General features: G+C 38.7%; 1 protein-coding gene across 7 annotated transcripts in view; it reads right to left on the reverse strand.

The window, feature by feature from the left end:
* Positions 1-5,673, reverse strand: part of MAP3K7 (mitogen-activated protein kinase kinase kinase 7) — a 64,847-nt gene extending 59,174 nt beyond the window's left edge. For 4 of the 7 annotated variants that reach the window (XM_044924302.2, XR_006542367.2, XR_006542366.2 and 1 more), the window contains exon 1: positions 5,266-5,673. In XM_044924302.2, the coding sequence (XP_044780237.2) occupies positions 5,266-5,385 (120 nt within the window). In that variant the 5' untranslated portion in view covers positions 5,386-5,673. The remainder of the gene's footprint in view (positions 1-5,265) is intronic. The other 3 variants (XM_044924303.2, XM_006055354.4, XM_025294610.3) reach the window with 3 other exon arrangements.
* Between the last annotated feature and the right edge of the window lie 7,066 nt (positions 5,674-12,739).

Consider the following 12,739-nt stretch of genomic DNA (forward strand, 5'->3'; position numbering starts at 1 on the left):
GCAAAAATACCAAAATCAAAATTTGGTGTACGGGTTCAAAGAAAGCAACTCCTTTAAAAACTAATTTCTTTAAGATGGACAAACACTCCATTCCTTTGTCAAGTCAGGTTTTTAAAAACAAAAAAACCATCTAAACGAAAACTAAATGGAAAAGGGTGTGCACCCTTGCACTCTTAATTTACTATGAAATAATTCGTAATTGAGTCCAATTCATGTTATTTTTAGTTCAGTGACTGTAGCTGTCAGTTTGCTTTGGCCCTGACCTGTGATCTACGTGAATGGACCCTGGCCGTGCTGCCATTGCTCTGGCTAGAAATTTGGGACATGACAGAACAAGCATAGATCTGAACATTTATTAGAACTTGGAGAACTTCAATATCTATTAACTTCAATAGAACTGCCACCTGCTGACAAGACAGACTTTATAACACAAAACTAAAGTTGATTATTCAGACTTTTTAAAATCAGCCATAAAACATCTGACCCTTTAAACAGGCCTTTCTTTCAAATAATATGCGCATGTCATCTTTTAAGTTACACAGGCACACTATAAATGTTATCACTGTGGCTACCTCTTCACTGTGATAACAATTACACGTTTCTCCTGAAACCAACAATCAAGTTTCACATGGAAGTGCTTATTAATAATTCTGAATATTCTTAATATTAATACTAATTACAAATCTATAGACAGTTTATTCAGGCCACTATAAGTTAGGCTCTCTCTATTATCAGTTGCCCACACATTTAACATAAAAAAATCACAAAATGTACAACACTATCAAAGCTCTTTCTGTATTTCAATTTAAAACAAAACCTCTGCATGTCTCTAAGAACATATAAAGTATCCAACTATTATATGTGCATTGCACATATGCTATTCTTAATGTCAACACTGTGGATCTCCCCTTTAAAAAGTGACCATGCCAAAAAGGGTCTTTTTAGCATTTTAGTAAAGGCCCACTAATACATGGCTTGTATTGTTATAGCACCTGACCTCTGCAGAATCTTTTACCCCTGGTTAAACCAAACTATTTGCTAGGTATAATTAATTGCAATGAAATCAACATTTGCAAAGAGAATCAGATTTTATTTTTAGTGTAAATGCTGCGTTAGCCAAATCACTAACTTATCTTAACCTCTGGTTTAATCACATAAAAGAACCAGCTCACATAAAGAGAACCAGATGGACACTAGAATTCTCATGATTATGCTGCAGTAACTTCATTTACTCATTCAGCAACTGTTTATAGAAAACCTTTGGATGCTAGGCATTGGAGTTAAAAGTGTGAATAAAGTTAAACTTTGCTGAGGGATACCTACTTTCAGTGACAGCTAAGTGTCATGAAGGATATTAGAACTGACAAAGATCTAGGTTGCTCAGGGAAAGCTTTTCCAAGGAAGTAACACTGGAGAAGGAAATGGCAACCTACTCTAGTATTCTTGCCTGGAGAGTCCCACAGACAGAGGAGCCTGGCAGGCTACAGTCCCTGGGGTTGCAAAAGGTGGACACGACTTAATGAATACACCACCACCACCACCACCACCATCTGAATGGGACTCGAATGGTGAGAACAGGTCAATGAAATTCTAGGGAAAAGAGCATTAGAGGCAGAGGAACAACTACAAAAAATTCATTTTAGTATCTTTCCCAATTTAATGCTTACTTTATTCAAAATCTAGTTTCAAAATCTTTCCTGCTAAATGGAGCCTTCTGTGATAAACTCTACTTTCAAATTATTGCTTAAGTGTGCAATTCACATTACATTCATAGTTTTAATTTATGGTTCTGAAAATCTAGTCTCAGGATAAGTCAAAGTTTTTAAGAAGAGAACCTTAGGATCCTTCACTCATCTTTCATAATCTTAGCACAGAAAAGAATGTTCATTAGGTGCTGGAGACCAGCTATTATAAATGAAATTGGTATTTTGTTTCCCATTCTTACAATAAGGTTTGGCGACAAAGTGACTTCCGAAAGAACCGAAGGTACCTTATAAATCCAAGAGGAAAGAGCAAATGACTCAGGAGTGTGAAATCTCAAACTCAATTCCCTGCTCTACCATGTACTTAGATATAAGGCTTCTGGCAAATCAAACCCTATGACTGGTTGTCAATACCTATAAAACGGGAGTATCGTTTGCCCTATTTAATTAGGATTAGCGACTTCACTTTCCCTTTTCACTTTGATGCATTGGAGAAGGAAATGGCAACCCACTCCAGTGTTCTTGCCTGGAGAATCCCAGGGATGAGGGAGCCTGGTGGGCTGCCGTCTATGGGGTCGCACAGAGTCGGACACGACCGAAGTGACTTAGCAGCAGCAGTCATAAACCACATTTCATCATGATCACTGTCCTTAAAGCTGACTGTGGAAACAGAGCATAAATGCTAGAAAAAATGTGAAACAGTAAGTGTGATTTCATTTTAGAACTGGAAGAAACCTTAAATTATCTTGTTCAATCTCTCTTTTTACGTGAGAAATCAAGAAGCTCAGAAAAATGACGTGATTTGCTCAAAGTTACTGAAATACATGATGGCAGAATCAGTATGGCATCTATATTTTCTAAATGCCCAGCCCAGTACACTTTTATTTTAACCACACCACACTGCCTCTATCAATTCTTGCAACCTAGTCCCCAATGTGCTGATAGATAACTTACAATTCAGTCAGATCCAGAATGATAAAAGCTAAATGACTTAAAAATTTTAAAAAAAGCCTACACAGGTTTCTAATGCTGAGACCTGATAACTTGATATCAAAACTGAATTTAGAAAGTTTCACACTGATTATTACTGAGTCATGGTATAAGAAATGTAAGGATTAAAATCAGCTGATGCCTTAAAAATATGCATCTGTGAAATGAGTGCATATTTGGCCTATGGTCAGAGTATTTTTCTTTATACACAGTTTCTAACTGAATCAGTATAATGCTGATTCAATTACACTGTTATTTGAGAAACAGAATATGATTTTCTTCATTTGTAGGCAATATACTGGTACCATATAAAATAATGAAATCAATATAAAATACTTTTTGTTTCTAGTCATCTTTCTCTGTTTCTCTTATTCATGATTTTAAGCTGAGAGCAGAATCTAAGTTGAGAAATAATGAGTGCCCATGGTGCTTCCTAGATTATATAGTAATACTGCTTTAATGTGAAAATAAAGAATATGATGAAAATTATGTAATGGTTTTAACATTAGAAAGGTCTAAGTTCAAATCTTTAACATGAAAATAAACTGAGTAATAAAAACTGAAAAGAACAAAATTAAAAGACTGCCTAACGTAAGAAAATTTCATCTAGAAACAAAAATTTACTCTTCAGGAATGTCCTAAATCTACTAAAGAATAGTTGAAACGTCATCTAAACTAAAGGAAGGGTCTTTGGAAACAGAACCCAAATAGGAAGTTAAATAGCTTTGGGGAAAGAGTAGTTAAAGGAGAGATGAGACTTTACTAATAGCCAAGAACGTAAAATGCTTCAGAAAGCAGTGCGGGAAAACTAAGGTTGTAAAAATCAGATGATGTAAGTCTCTGAAAACATTTGGTAGACCACGAAGTACAAGTTATTATTATATAACAATTTGTAGTCTACAAGCATAGCAGTTCGCCACAGAGTAGACGTAAATGCTTATTTAAAAACTGCAATTCTTTTATACTGACTCACTGAATTTTTATTCTTAAAAAAGAAAGAATGTTAGCCATGAAAGCGGGATCAACTAACCAATTCTGAAAAAAGAATTTATCATAGTCTCAATAGAAAAACACACACACACACACACACACACACACAAAACCTCCCCCTCTTCCAAAATATGGGTCCTTCTTTTAGCCATATGACCTTAAAGGAGGTCACAGTTCCTCTCTGGAACTCAGTTGCCTAGTAATGTGTGTCAGGCTCTGAGTTGGATGTCTTGCATGTATTGCCTAATGAAGTCTCATACAAATAAAATGAAGTAGAAATTATAATCATTTTATAGTTAAGGAAACTAAAGCTCAAAAAGGTTAGTCAGGAAACTTGCTCCAGATCACACAGCTAATAAATGGCATAGCTGATACACTGAACCTTCATCTAACTCCAAGGGTTTGCTCTTCCCACTTACCCTATCTTGTAAAATGAGGCTGTTTTCAGCGATCTTTAGGATTATTTTAAGCGTAAAAATAAAGTAATCCATTATTCTTCCAAAACATGCATAGGAAAAAAAAAATCATTCGTTGAAGGATAATTATCTCACTACTTTTAGCTTACCACTGTCTAAAAGTAACTTAAAAATTTTAAAGTAGAGACAATTCTCTGAGAACACGCAGGATTCTCGTGGGTGTATGTAATGCAGGGTGCTTAGTAAATTTCTTAAATGATAAACAAATGGTAAATAATAAATACTATTTCCAACCGAAGTTTTAATACTTTCTAAAGTGTCTTTAAAATATACATAGCTTTCAGTTTTCTAAATTTTATGGTCTATACAACCAACCTCTGTTCATTGAAAAGAAGCAACGTGCTAAAGGCACATTGTTACCTTGCTCCAAAATAATTTTAAATACTGCAGAATAAAGGATGTATTCAGGTTTTATAACAGCGATTTCTGGTCTGATCTCACATTCTAGTTGTCACTGAAATCACTCGTTATTTCTTCAGAATATGCTACCTGAAACATTTTTTCATCCTGAACCAGTCTACATTACTAATGGTGAAATTAGCCTAAATTAGTCTAATTGAAGACTATTAAATAACATTTAATATAACTACTGCTCTATGGAATTGGCGAAACACCTATTCGGTACCTGGAAAAACTATTAGACTTGTGGATGTATTAATTTACGAAGCATCCATTGAGCACCCACTGCGTGCCAGATGCTGAGCCAGAAGTCGAACATAATATATTCCTTGACCCTTAAGAACACCACGTTTTGGAGAACTAAAACTCCAAAACGGCCATGGTCTTTGATATATTTTACTACTTACAGATTCTAGAACTGGTGGACCAGACGGTCGCACCAGTTTATCCTTTTCCGTTTGAGATGATCCAAACTCCAAGCACCGGAGTATTAAATCCAAACTCAAGAGTGCTAAAGTGAGAAAAAAAGAGAGCTACCCCAGAGCAGCTGAACGCGGAGAGCTCCTTTACACCCGGTCTCTGTGGGGTGTGGGGATTCCCGGGTGGGTCCCGAGAAATAGAGGGGTTGGGGAGGCGCCTTTAGAGTCAGGACCAGGCAGAGTCCGGGACAGGCCAGGGCCCGAGCCTCCGTGCCAGGCCTCGCTCACCTCTTCCACCTCGATCTCCTTGTAGTCTATCTCTTCAAAGTTGAGGACTTGGGAGGGGGCTTCGATCATCTCACCGGCGGAAGACGAGGAGGAAGAAGAAGCGGCGGAGGCTGTAGACATGATCCCTCGCGGAGCCCGGGGGGCCCGGGAAGGCTGCCGCCCGGACAGTCCGGGGGAGACCCGCGCCCACCCGCCTCCGGACCGACCTTCAACCTGGAGCCACGGCGATCCGTGGCGGGGACAGGGACAGCGGCCACAGCCGAGTCCCGGCTCCGGCTCAGCTGCGTTTTCCGCCGCCCGGCCCCGCCCACCTAACTTCCGGTTCCGGCCAGAAATCGGAAACAAGAGGAGGGCCTTGAGATCAAGGGAGGGGAGGGGAGAATTCGGTAACTGAGACGGAGAAAGGAAGGACAGGTTGGGGGTGGGGTGGGGTAGAGGTGGGGTGGGGGAGGGTGAGAGGCTAGTTTGGACCTGAGGGACAAATTTCGCGAGACCTTTATTAAGGGCCTTCAGCAAAGCGATGATACCGCGAGAGCTGACCTGTGACGTATTTAAAACGCGCGAACGGAAGTGGCGCAGAGCACGATGGAATCCCAGTACGGTTGGTCCATTAGGAACCAGCGGGAAAGATAAAAGCTACAGTTTCAACTTTGTTTGGTGAAGTATGTTTTGGCCCCGCTCCCTTTTCTCTCAGAGACCTGCAGATGGACGGGGTAGTATTGGATTGAGTTTTTGTGATGAAGCTTACTATTCAGTTTCACTCCTAAGCTAAACTGCACTATTTCTTAAAAAGCCTAGGAAAATGTATTTTGTGTTTGGAGGGAAGCGATTTGCTACTGTTACTTTGAGCCAGTCCCTGATGCTATCAGAGATTCTAAAGAAAATAATACACAGCGAGCCAGCGTATGTAAACCTGAATAATACTATATAGGCTCACGAACAGAAGTTAATTTTAGGTAGGGTAGATACTTATGATTTGGCATAATTTGTCGATCATTTGAACTTATAGGATGTATTGGTACATGTCGGAGTGCAGTGCTTTGTGCTGAATGCTTTACATTTATGTATCCATATTTTATCATTAACAGTAGCCTTGCAAATTAAATATTTTTGTTGCCATTTTCAGGACAGGAGTAAACAGGCTCGGGAGTAAATTATGATTCTCACAAGCACCTAGCTCAGTATATTTCGAAGGTGAAAAGTATTTCCTGTGTTGTACTATCAACACAATTTTTAATTTTAAACTATCTGTTAAACATCAGTCAGTTTGACCTAAAGCCTAATTGGGAAAATTGGAGTTAGAGATGAAGAATGAAACGTTGTGAAGGTCAAGTTCTATCTCAGTAGGAGACCAAAAAGGAAACAGAAAGGAGAAAGTGAGGGGAATGGTGATGGGAATATCAGCGGAGGAGAGTTTTTCAAGTAAGGAATAGCTAACCAACGTTTGGATTCCGAAAAGGTCATTGAATTGGGCAATTAAGAAGTTATGAACTCCTGGAAGACAGTGTGTCTTTTTTTTATTTGTAGTGTTAATAACAATGATAATTTGGTAAATGGGTAAGAGAATGGAAGAAAGAATAATTTCTTTCACAGAGCAATCTCTGCGTGATCTTACCCAGGGTATTGACCACTTTTATGATGATAACTCACAATCTCTTCGAGTTTTCAAATTTTTCCTGAATTCTGGACCTATTGAACATATCTGTTTAGACGTAACTTAGCGCATGAACTTTAAGATTCCAAAAACAAATACACAAGTTATCACCTACTACATATATATTCTTTGTGTGCATTTTCTGTCTCCATGAAGGATCCCATTATCTACTCAGTTGTCCAGGTGAAAAATCAGAGCTTTATTTCTGTGTATTACAATAAAATGATGCTTAATTAGTGCACTAATAACTAAATAGAATGGAGAAGGAAATGGCAACCCACTCCAGTATTCTTGCCTGGGAAATCCCATGGGCAGAGGAGTCTGGAAGGCTACAACCTATGGGATTTCCAAGGCAAGAATACTGGAGTGGGTTGCCATTTCCTTCTCCATTCCTTTTCCAGTCGGACACGACTGAACAACTAAACAAAAAACAACCACCAAGTGGAAGCATATTAAATTAATGGGATAACCATTTTTACCTGTCATTTCTTTACTCAAATTCCCAAACTAGGATGGTCACCTTTTAACCTTGTCCTTTCACTCACAGGTCATATTTACTTTTTCTTTAACACTTTGATCTTAAAACAGTGGATGCTACCAAGTGGGAATTCAAGAGATAATTCTTTTATGTTTTGGCTGAATGAATACTTTTGCCAGTCCTAACTTTCATGGAGTGCATGATCTGTTTTCTGTACCTTCAGTTTAGAACTAAAATACTGCAGACAAGGGATTAGTCACCATAGTCATGATGGTGTTCTGCTTGTTTTTTTTTTCCCCAAAAAATTTTGTTATAAAAATATCGAAATACAGAAAAGTTGAAAGAATTTCACAGTAAACAACTATATACTTACTGGTAGGATGCTATCATTAGCATTTTACTGTACTTGTTTTATCATATATCTGTCTATGCATCGTCTCATGTGTACGTCTTTCTTATTTTGTTGGATGCATTTCAAAGTGAATCTCCTTCATGATCTTGAACATCTACCTTAATACTTCTGCTTCTATATTTTATGCATAGATTTGGACTTCTGATGTTGATAGTAATCTAAAATCAATCCTTTTGCTATTTGCTTGCAGTTTTTCTTTTTTCTTTTTTTTTAAAGTCCCAGCTCTCAGCAGTGCTTATGACTCCGGATCTTATCATCCTTAAGGCCCAGTGTACTGCTCTCATTCTGTGATTTGATTTTATGAGCTGGTTCAGTTCAGTTCAGTCGCTCAGTCATGTCTGACTCTTTGCGACCCCATGAATCGCAGCATGCCAGGCCTCCCTGTCCATCACCATCTCCCAGAGTTCACTCAAACTCACGTCCATCGAGTTAGTGATGCCATCCAGCCATCTCATCCTCTGGCGTCCCCTTCTCTTCCTGCCCTCAATGCCTCCCAGCATCAGGGTCTTTTCCAATGAGTCAACTCTTCGCATAAGGTGGCCAAAGTACTGGAGTTTCAGCTTCAGCATCAGTCCTTCCAAAGAACACCCAGGACTGATCTCCTTTAGGATGGACTGGTTGGATCTCCGTGCAGTCCAAGGGACTCTCAAGAGTCTTCTCCAACACCACAGTTCAAAAGCATCAATTCTTTGGTGCTCAGCTTTCTTCACAGTCCAACTCTTACATCCATACATGACCACTGGGAAAACCATAGCCTTGACTAGATGGACCTTTGTTGGCAAAATAATGTATGCTTTTTAGTATGCTATCTAGGTTGGTCATAACTTTCCTTCCAAGGAGTAAGCGCCTTTTAATTTCATGAGCTGGTACATTCACATTTTTCATTTAAGCTGATTCAAGTTGTATTTTTGTTATTTGCAATTAAAGAATCATAAATAATATACTTTGAATCTAGAGAATTGAGGGAGGGGAATTTTAATCAGTTCACCTGAATTTTGACTTTGTATTCCTTTTAATTTTTTTAACTTTCATGAGTTAAGGATGGAAGCTTAGACCTCACAATTTCATGTGAACTTCAGTCACTTGTCTATAGTGTCTCCACAAATTTCCAGATATCCAGATGATCACGATGGTGTGATCACTCACCTAGAGCCAGACATCCTGGAATGTGAAGTCAAGAGGGCCTTAGGAATCATCACTATGAACAAAGCTAGTGGAGTTGATAGAATTCCAGTTGAGCTATTTTAAATCCTGAAAGATGATGCTGTGAAAGTGCTGCACTCAACATGCCAGCAAATTTGAGAAAAACTCAGCAGTGGCCACAGGACTGGAAAAGGTCAGTTTTCATTCCAATCCCAAAGAAAGGCAATGCCAAAAAATGCTCAAACTACTACATAATTGCACTCAACGCTAGTAAAGTAATGCTCAAAATTCGACAAGCCAGGCTTCAACAATACATGAACTGTGAACTTCCAGATGTTCAAGCTGGTTTTAGAAAAGAGAGAGGAACCAAAGATCAAATTGCCAACATCTGCTGGATCATCAAAAAAGCAAGAGAGTTCCAGAAAAACATCTATTTCTGCTTTATTGATTATGCCAAAGCCTTTGACTGTGTGGCTCCCCACAATAAACTGGAAAATTCTGAAATAGATGAGAATATCAGAGCCCCTGACCTGCCTCTTGAGAAATCTGTATGCAGGTCAGGAAGCAACAGTTAGAACTGGACATGGAACAACAGGCTGGTTCCACATTGGGAAAGGAGTATGTCAAGGCTGTATATTGTCACCCTGCTTATTTAACTTCTATGCAGAGTATATCATGAGAAATGCTGGGCTGGATGAAGCACAAGCTGGAATCAAGATTGCCAGGAGAAATATCAATAACCTCAGATATGCAGATAACACCACCTTTATGGGAGAAGGTGAAGATGAACTAAAGAGCCTCTTGATGAAAGTGAAAGAGGAGAGTGAAAAAGTTGGCTTAAAGCTCATCCAGAAAACGAAGGTCATGGCATCTGTTCCCATCACTTCATGGCAAATAGACGGAGAAACAGTGGAAACAGTGTCAGACTTTATTTTTTGGGGGTCCAAAATCACTGCAGATGGTGATTGCAGCCATGAAGTTAAAAGATGCTTACTCCTTGGGAGGAAAGCTATGACCAACCTAGATAGCATATTAAAAAGCAGAGACATTACTTTGCCAACAAAGGTCTGTGTAGTCAAGGCTATGGTTTTTCCAGTAGTCATGTATGGATGTGAGAGTTGGGCTATAAAGAAAGCTGAGCACCGAAGAATTAATGCTTTTGAACTGTGGTGTTGGAAAAGACTCTTGAGAGTCCCTTGGACTGCAGGGAGGTCCAACCAGTCCATCCTAAAGGAAATCAGTCCTGAAGGACTGATTGGAAGGACTGATGTTGAAGCTGAAACTCCAGTACTTTGGCCACCTGATGCGAAGAACTGACTCATTTCAAAAGACCCTGATGCTGGGAAAGATGGAAGGCGAGAGAAGAAGGAGATGACAGAGGATGAGATGGTTGGATGGCATCACCGACTCGACATGAATTTAAGTAAACTCCAGGAGTTGGTGATGGACCGGGAGGCCTGGCATGCTGCAGTCCATGTGGTCGCGAAGAGTTGGACACGACTGAGCAACTGAAGTGAACTGAATATCAAGCTATTGAACTGGACTTGAAGTCCCTCCCTGTTTGAGCACTCTGTACCACCCATCCTCAGTGTCAATACATAACAGAACAAGTTTTGTATTTTACCCTGTTAGTGTGACTTTGTTATGAGTAACAGAAAACTCAAGACAACATTGCTTAAACAATAAAGGGGATTTATTAGCTTAGTTAAGTTGAAAGCTAAGAGCTAGAACAGACTTAAGAGCGTCATTTGAATCATTAAGTTACTGGTAGCGTCAGTAATTGAGTTTCCATTGCTTGTCATCTGCTTTTTGTGATATTTGCCATTATTCTAGAACAGAGTTTCTCAATCTTTTTTCCCATTGTTAATCCCTTAAGGAACCTTTTAAGACTTTTTCTTAATAGCTCCCAGAGTTTTTACTACTACATATATACTGTGTAATCTGTTTATGTACTGTATGCATATTTTTGGTTTATACGTAAAGACAGTAAATTTTTTTTCCTCTCCAATTTCACCCACTGGGAGATGATATCACCCCCATTAAGAATGCATGCTCTAGCCATTTCATTTTTCATGTGACATATCACATTGTCTAGTACAATGACAGCATCTCTTTTGATAGCTGCTTCAGAAGAACAAGGAACTTTAAACTTTGGCAACTATACCCTTGACTGAAGAATGGAGATGGGGTTTGAAGTTATGAATGTCTTTATCTTAGATCTAGGACTCACTGAGTTGTGAGGTTTGAGAAGAAGGAGCTGCTAACCAGAAGAAAGATCTAGAGACTTTTAAGAGAGCAAAGCAGGGAATGGTTGCTGGGAATGCAGCCAACAAATGTTCATTATTTATATGTCTATTCAGGTTGTGCTCTATACTTAGAAAGTGTGTCTTTACTGTGTCCCAGAACCAAACTAGCCTACCACTCAAATATTCTTTATAGAAAGTTCAGAAGTAGTTTTCCACTGTATTCAAAACTGCAGTTTTCTCACAGAAGAGAGCCAAGCCCTTAGCAGTTTTGTGAAAGTGCTGGAGAGTGGCTCCCCAAATTCATGCATTTCGTTGATATTTGGGTTTCTTTATTCCATATACTCCCCATATCTTCATTCTAGGTCTTTCACGGTCCATGAGCTTCTGGGAGGGTTTGTGTTCCAAGTGTCCACAATGTGGCTGGTCAGAGTGGGCCTGCAAAAGTGGAGTAAAGGTGCAGCTCCAAGATGTTCTCTGACATTATACAAAGCTAGCATTTCTGTTTGCAGCTGATGTTCTTTTTTGTCCCCATCAATTGTGTTTGTGGCAAGGCACAACTTTGCTTTGATGGTGCCCATGTGTCCTGCCGATAAAATTTGCATCATTGTTTTTTAAATTCTTGATATGAAACAATGTAGCTGCTTTCAAAATCTATTCATATTATCCCAAGGAGTTTGAACATTGTATTTGCCATTTAAATAAGAGGAAGAATTGTTTAGAGAGTTTTAAATTACTATTTCAGCTGTTGTAAATTTTTAAATGGTTGTGAAAATATTTAAAAAGTTTCATTTTCTTGTATGAATATATGTTCTCTTTGATAATGACTATCAAGAATTTGAAGAGTTCATTTTTAAGTCTTGATTAGGATTGTTAGTAGGTATTTCAAGTATAATATAAAGTCTTATATTAAAAAGTTAGGAAGGAAAGCTTATAAAAATTTCTCTTAAAATTTTGAAAAAATGTGTTTGATGTTTACAAGGATTCTTTTGATGTTGTAATGCTTTATTTTTTAAAATAACCCAATGTGGGAAAAGCAGGGTTTTTTTTGTTTTGTTTTGTTTTTTAAATTAAGCCCAAATAGATTCTTTAAAATCTTTTCCAGTTTATCCCAGAATATTTTGCAGTATTATCATCTGTAACCTGTACTATGACGTGAAAATTTTGAGATGCTAGGAGGGTGTTGCAGTAGTAATAGAAGTGTTAGTGATTTGAACAATATAGATCGTGGCCACAGGGGTTACGGATAAATGGATTGAGAGATACTGAGGAAACAGAATTGGTGGGACGTTGGGGAAGGAGACAAAGGAAAGGGCAAAAGGTATACAGGATGATTCCCAGATTTCTCACTTGTGCAACTCAGTTGGGAAGGGTGCTATTTTCAGAAGCAGGGAAGACTGGAACAAGATTGGGGGAAAGGAGAATAAAGAGCTGTTCAAGACACTGAGCTCAAGATGCCTGAGAGAGTTCCAAGTGTGATTATCAAGTAGGCAACTAATCTTAGGGAAAAAGGCAGTGCTGGAGAAACAGATACTGGCCTATTG

This window comes from Bubalus bubalis, chromosome 10 (assembly GCF_019923935.1).
Source record: "Bubalus bubalis isolate 160015118507 breed Murrah chromosome 10, NDDB_SH_1, whole genome shotgun sequence".
Classification (NCBI taxonomy): domain Eukaryota; kingdom Metazoa; phylum Chordata; class Mammalia; order Artiodactyla; family Bovidae; genus Bubalus; species Bubalus bubalis.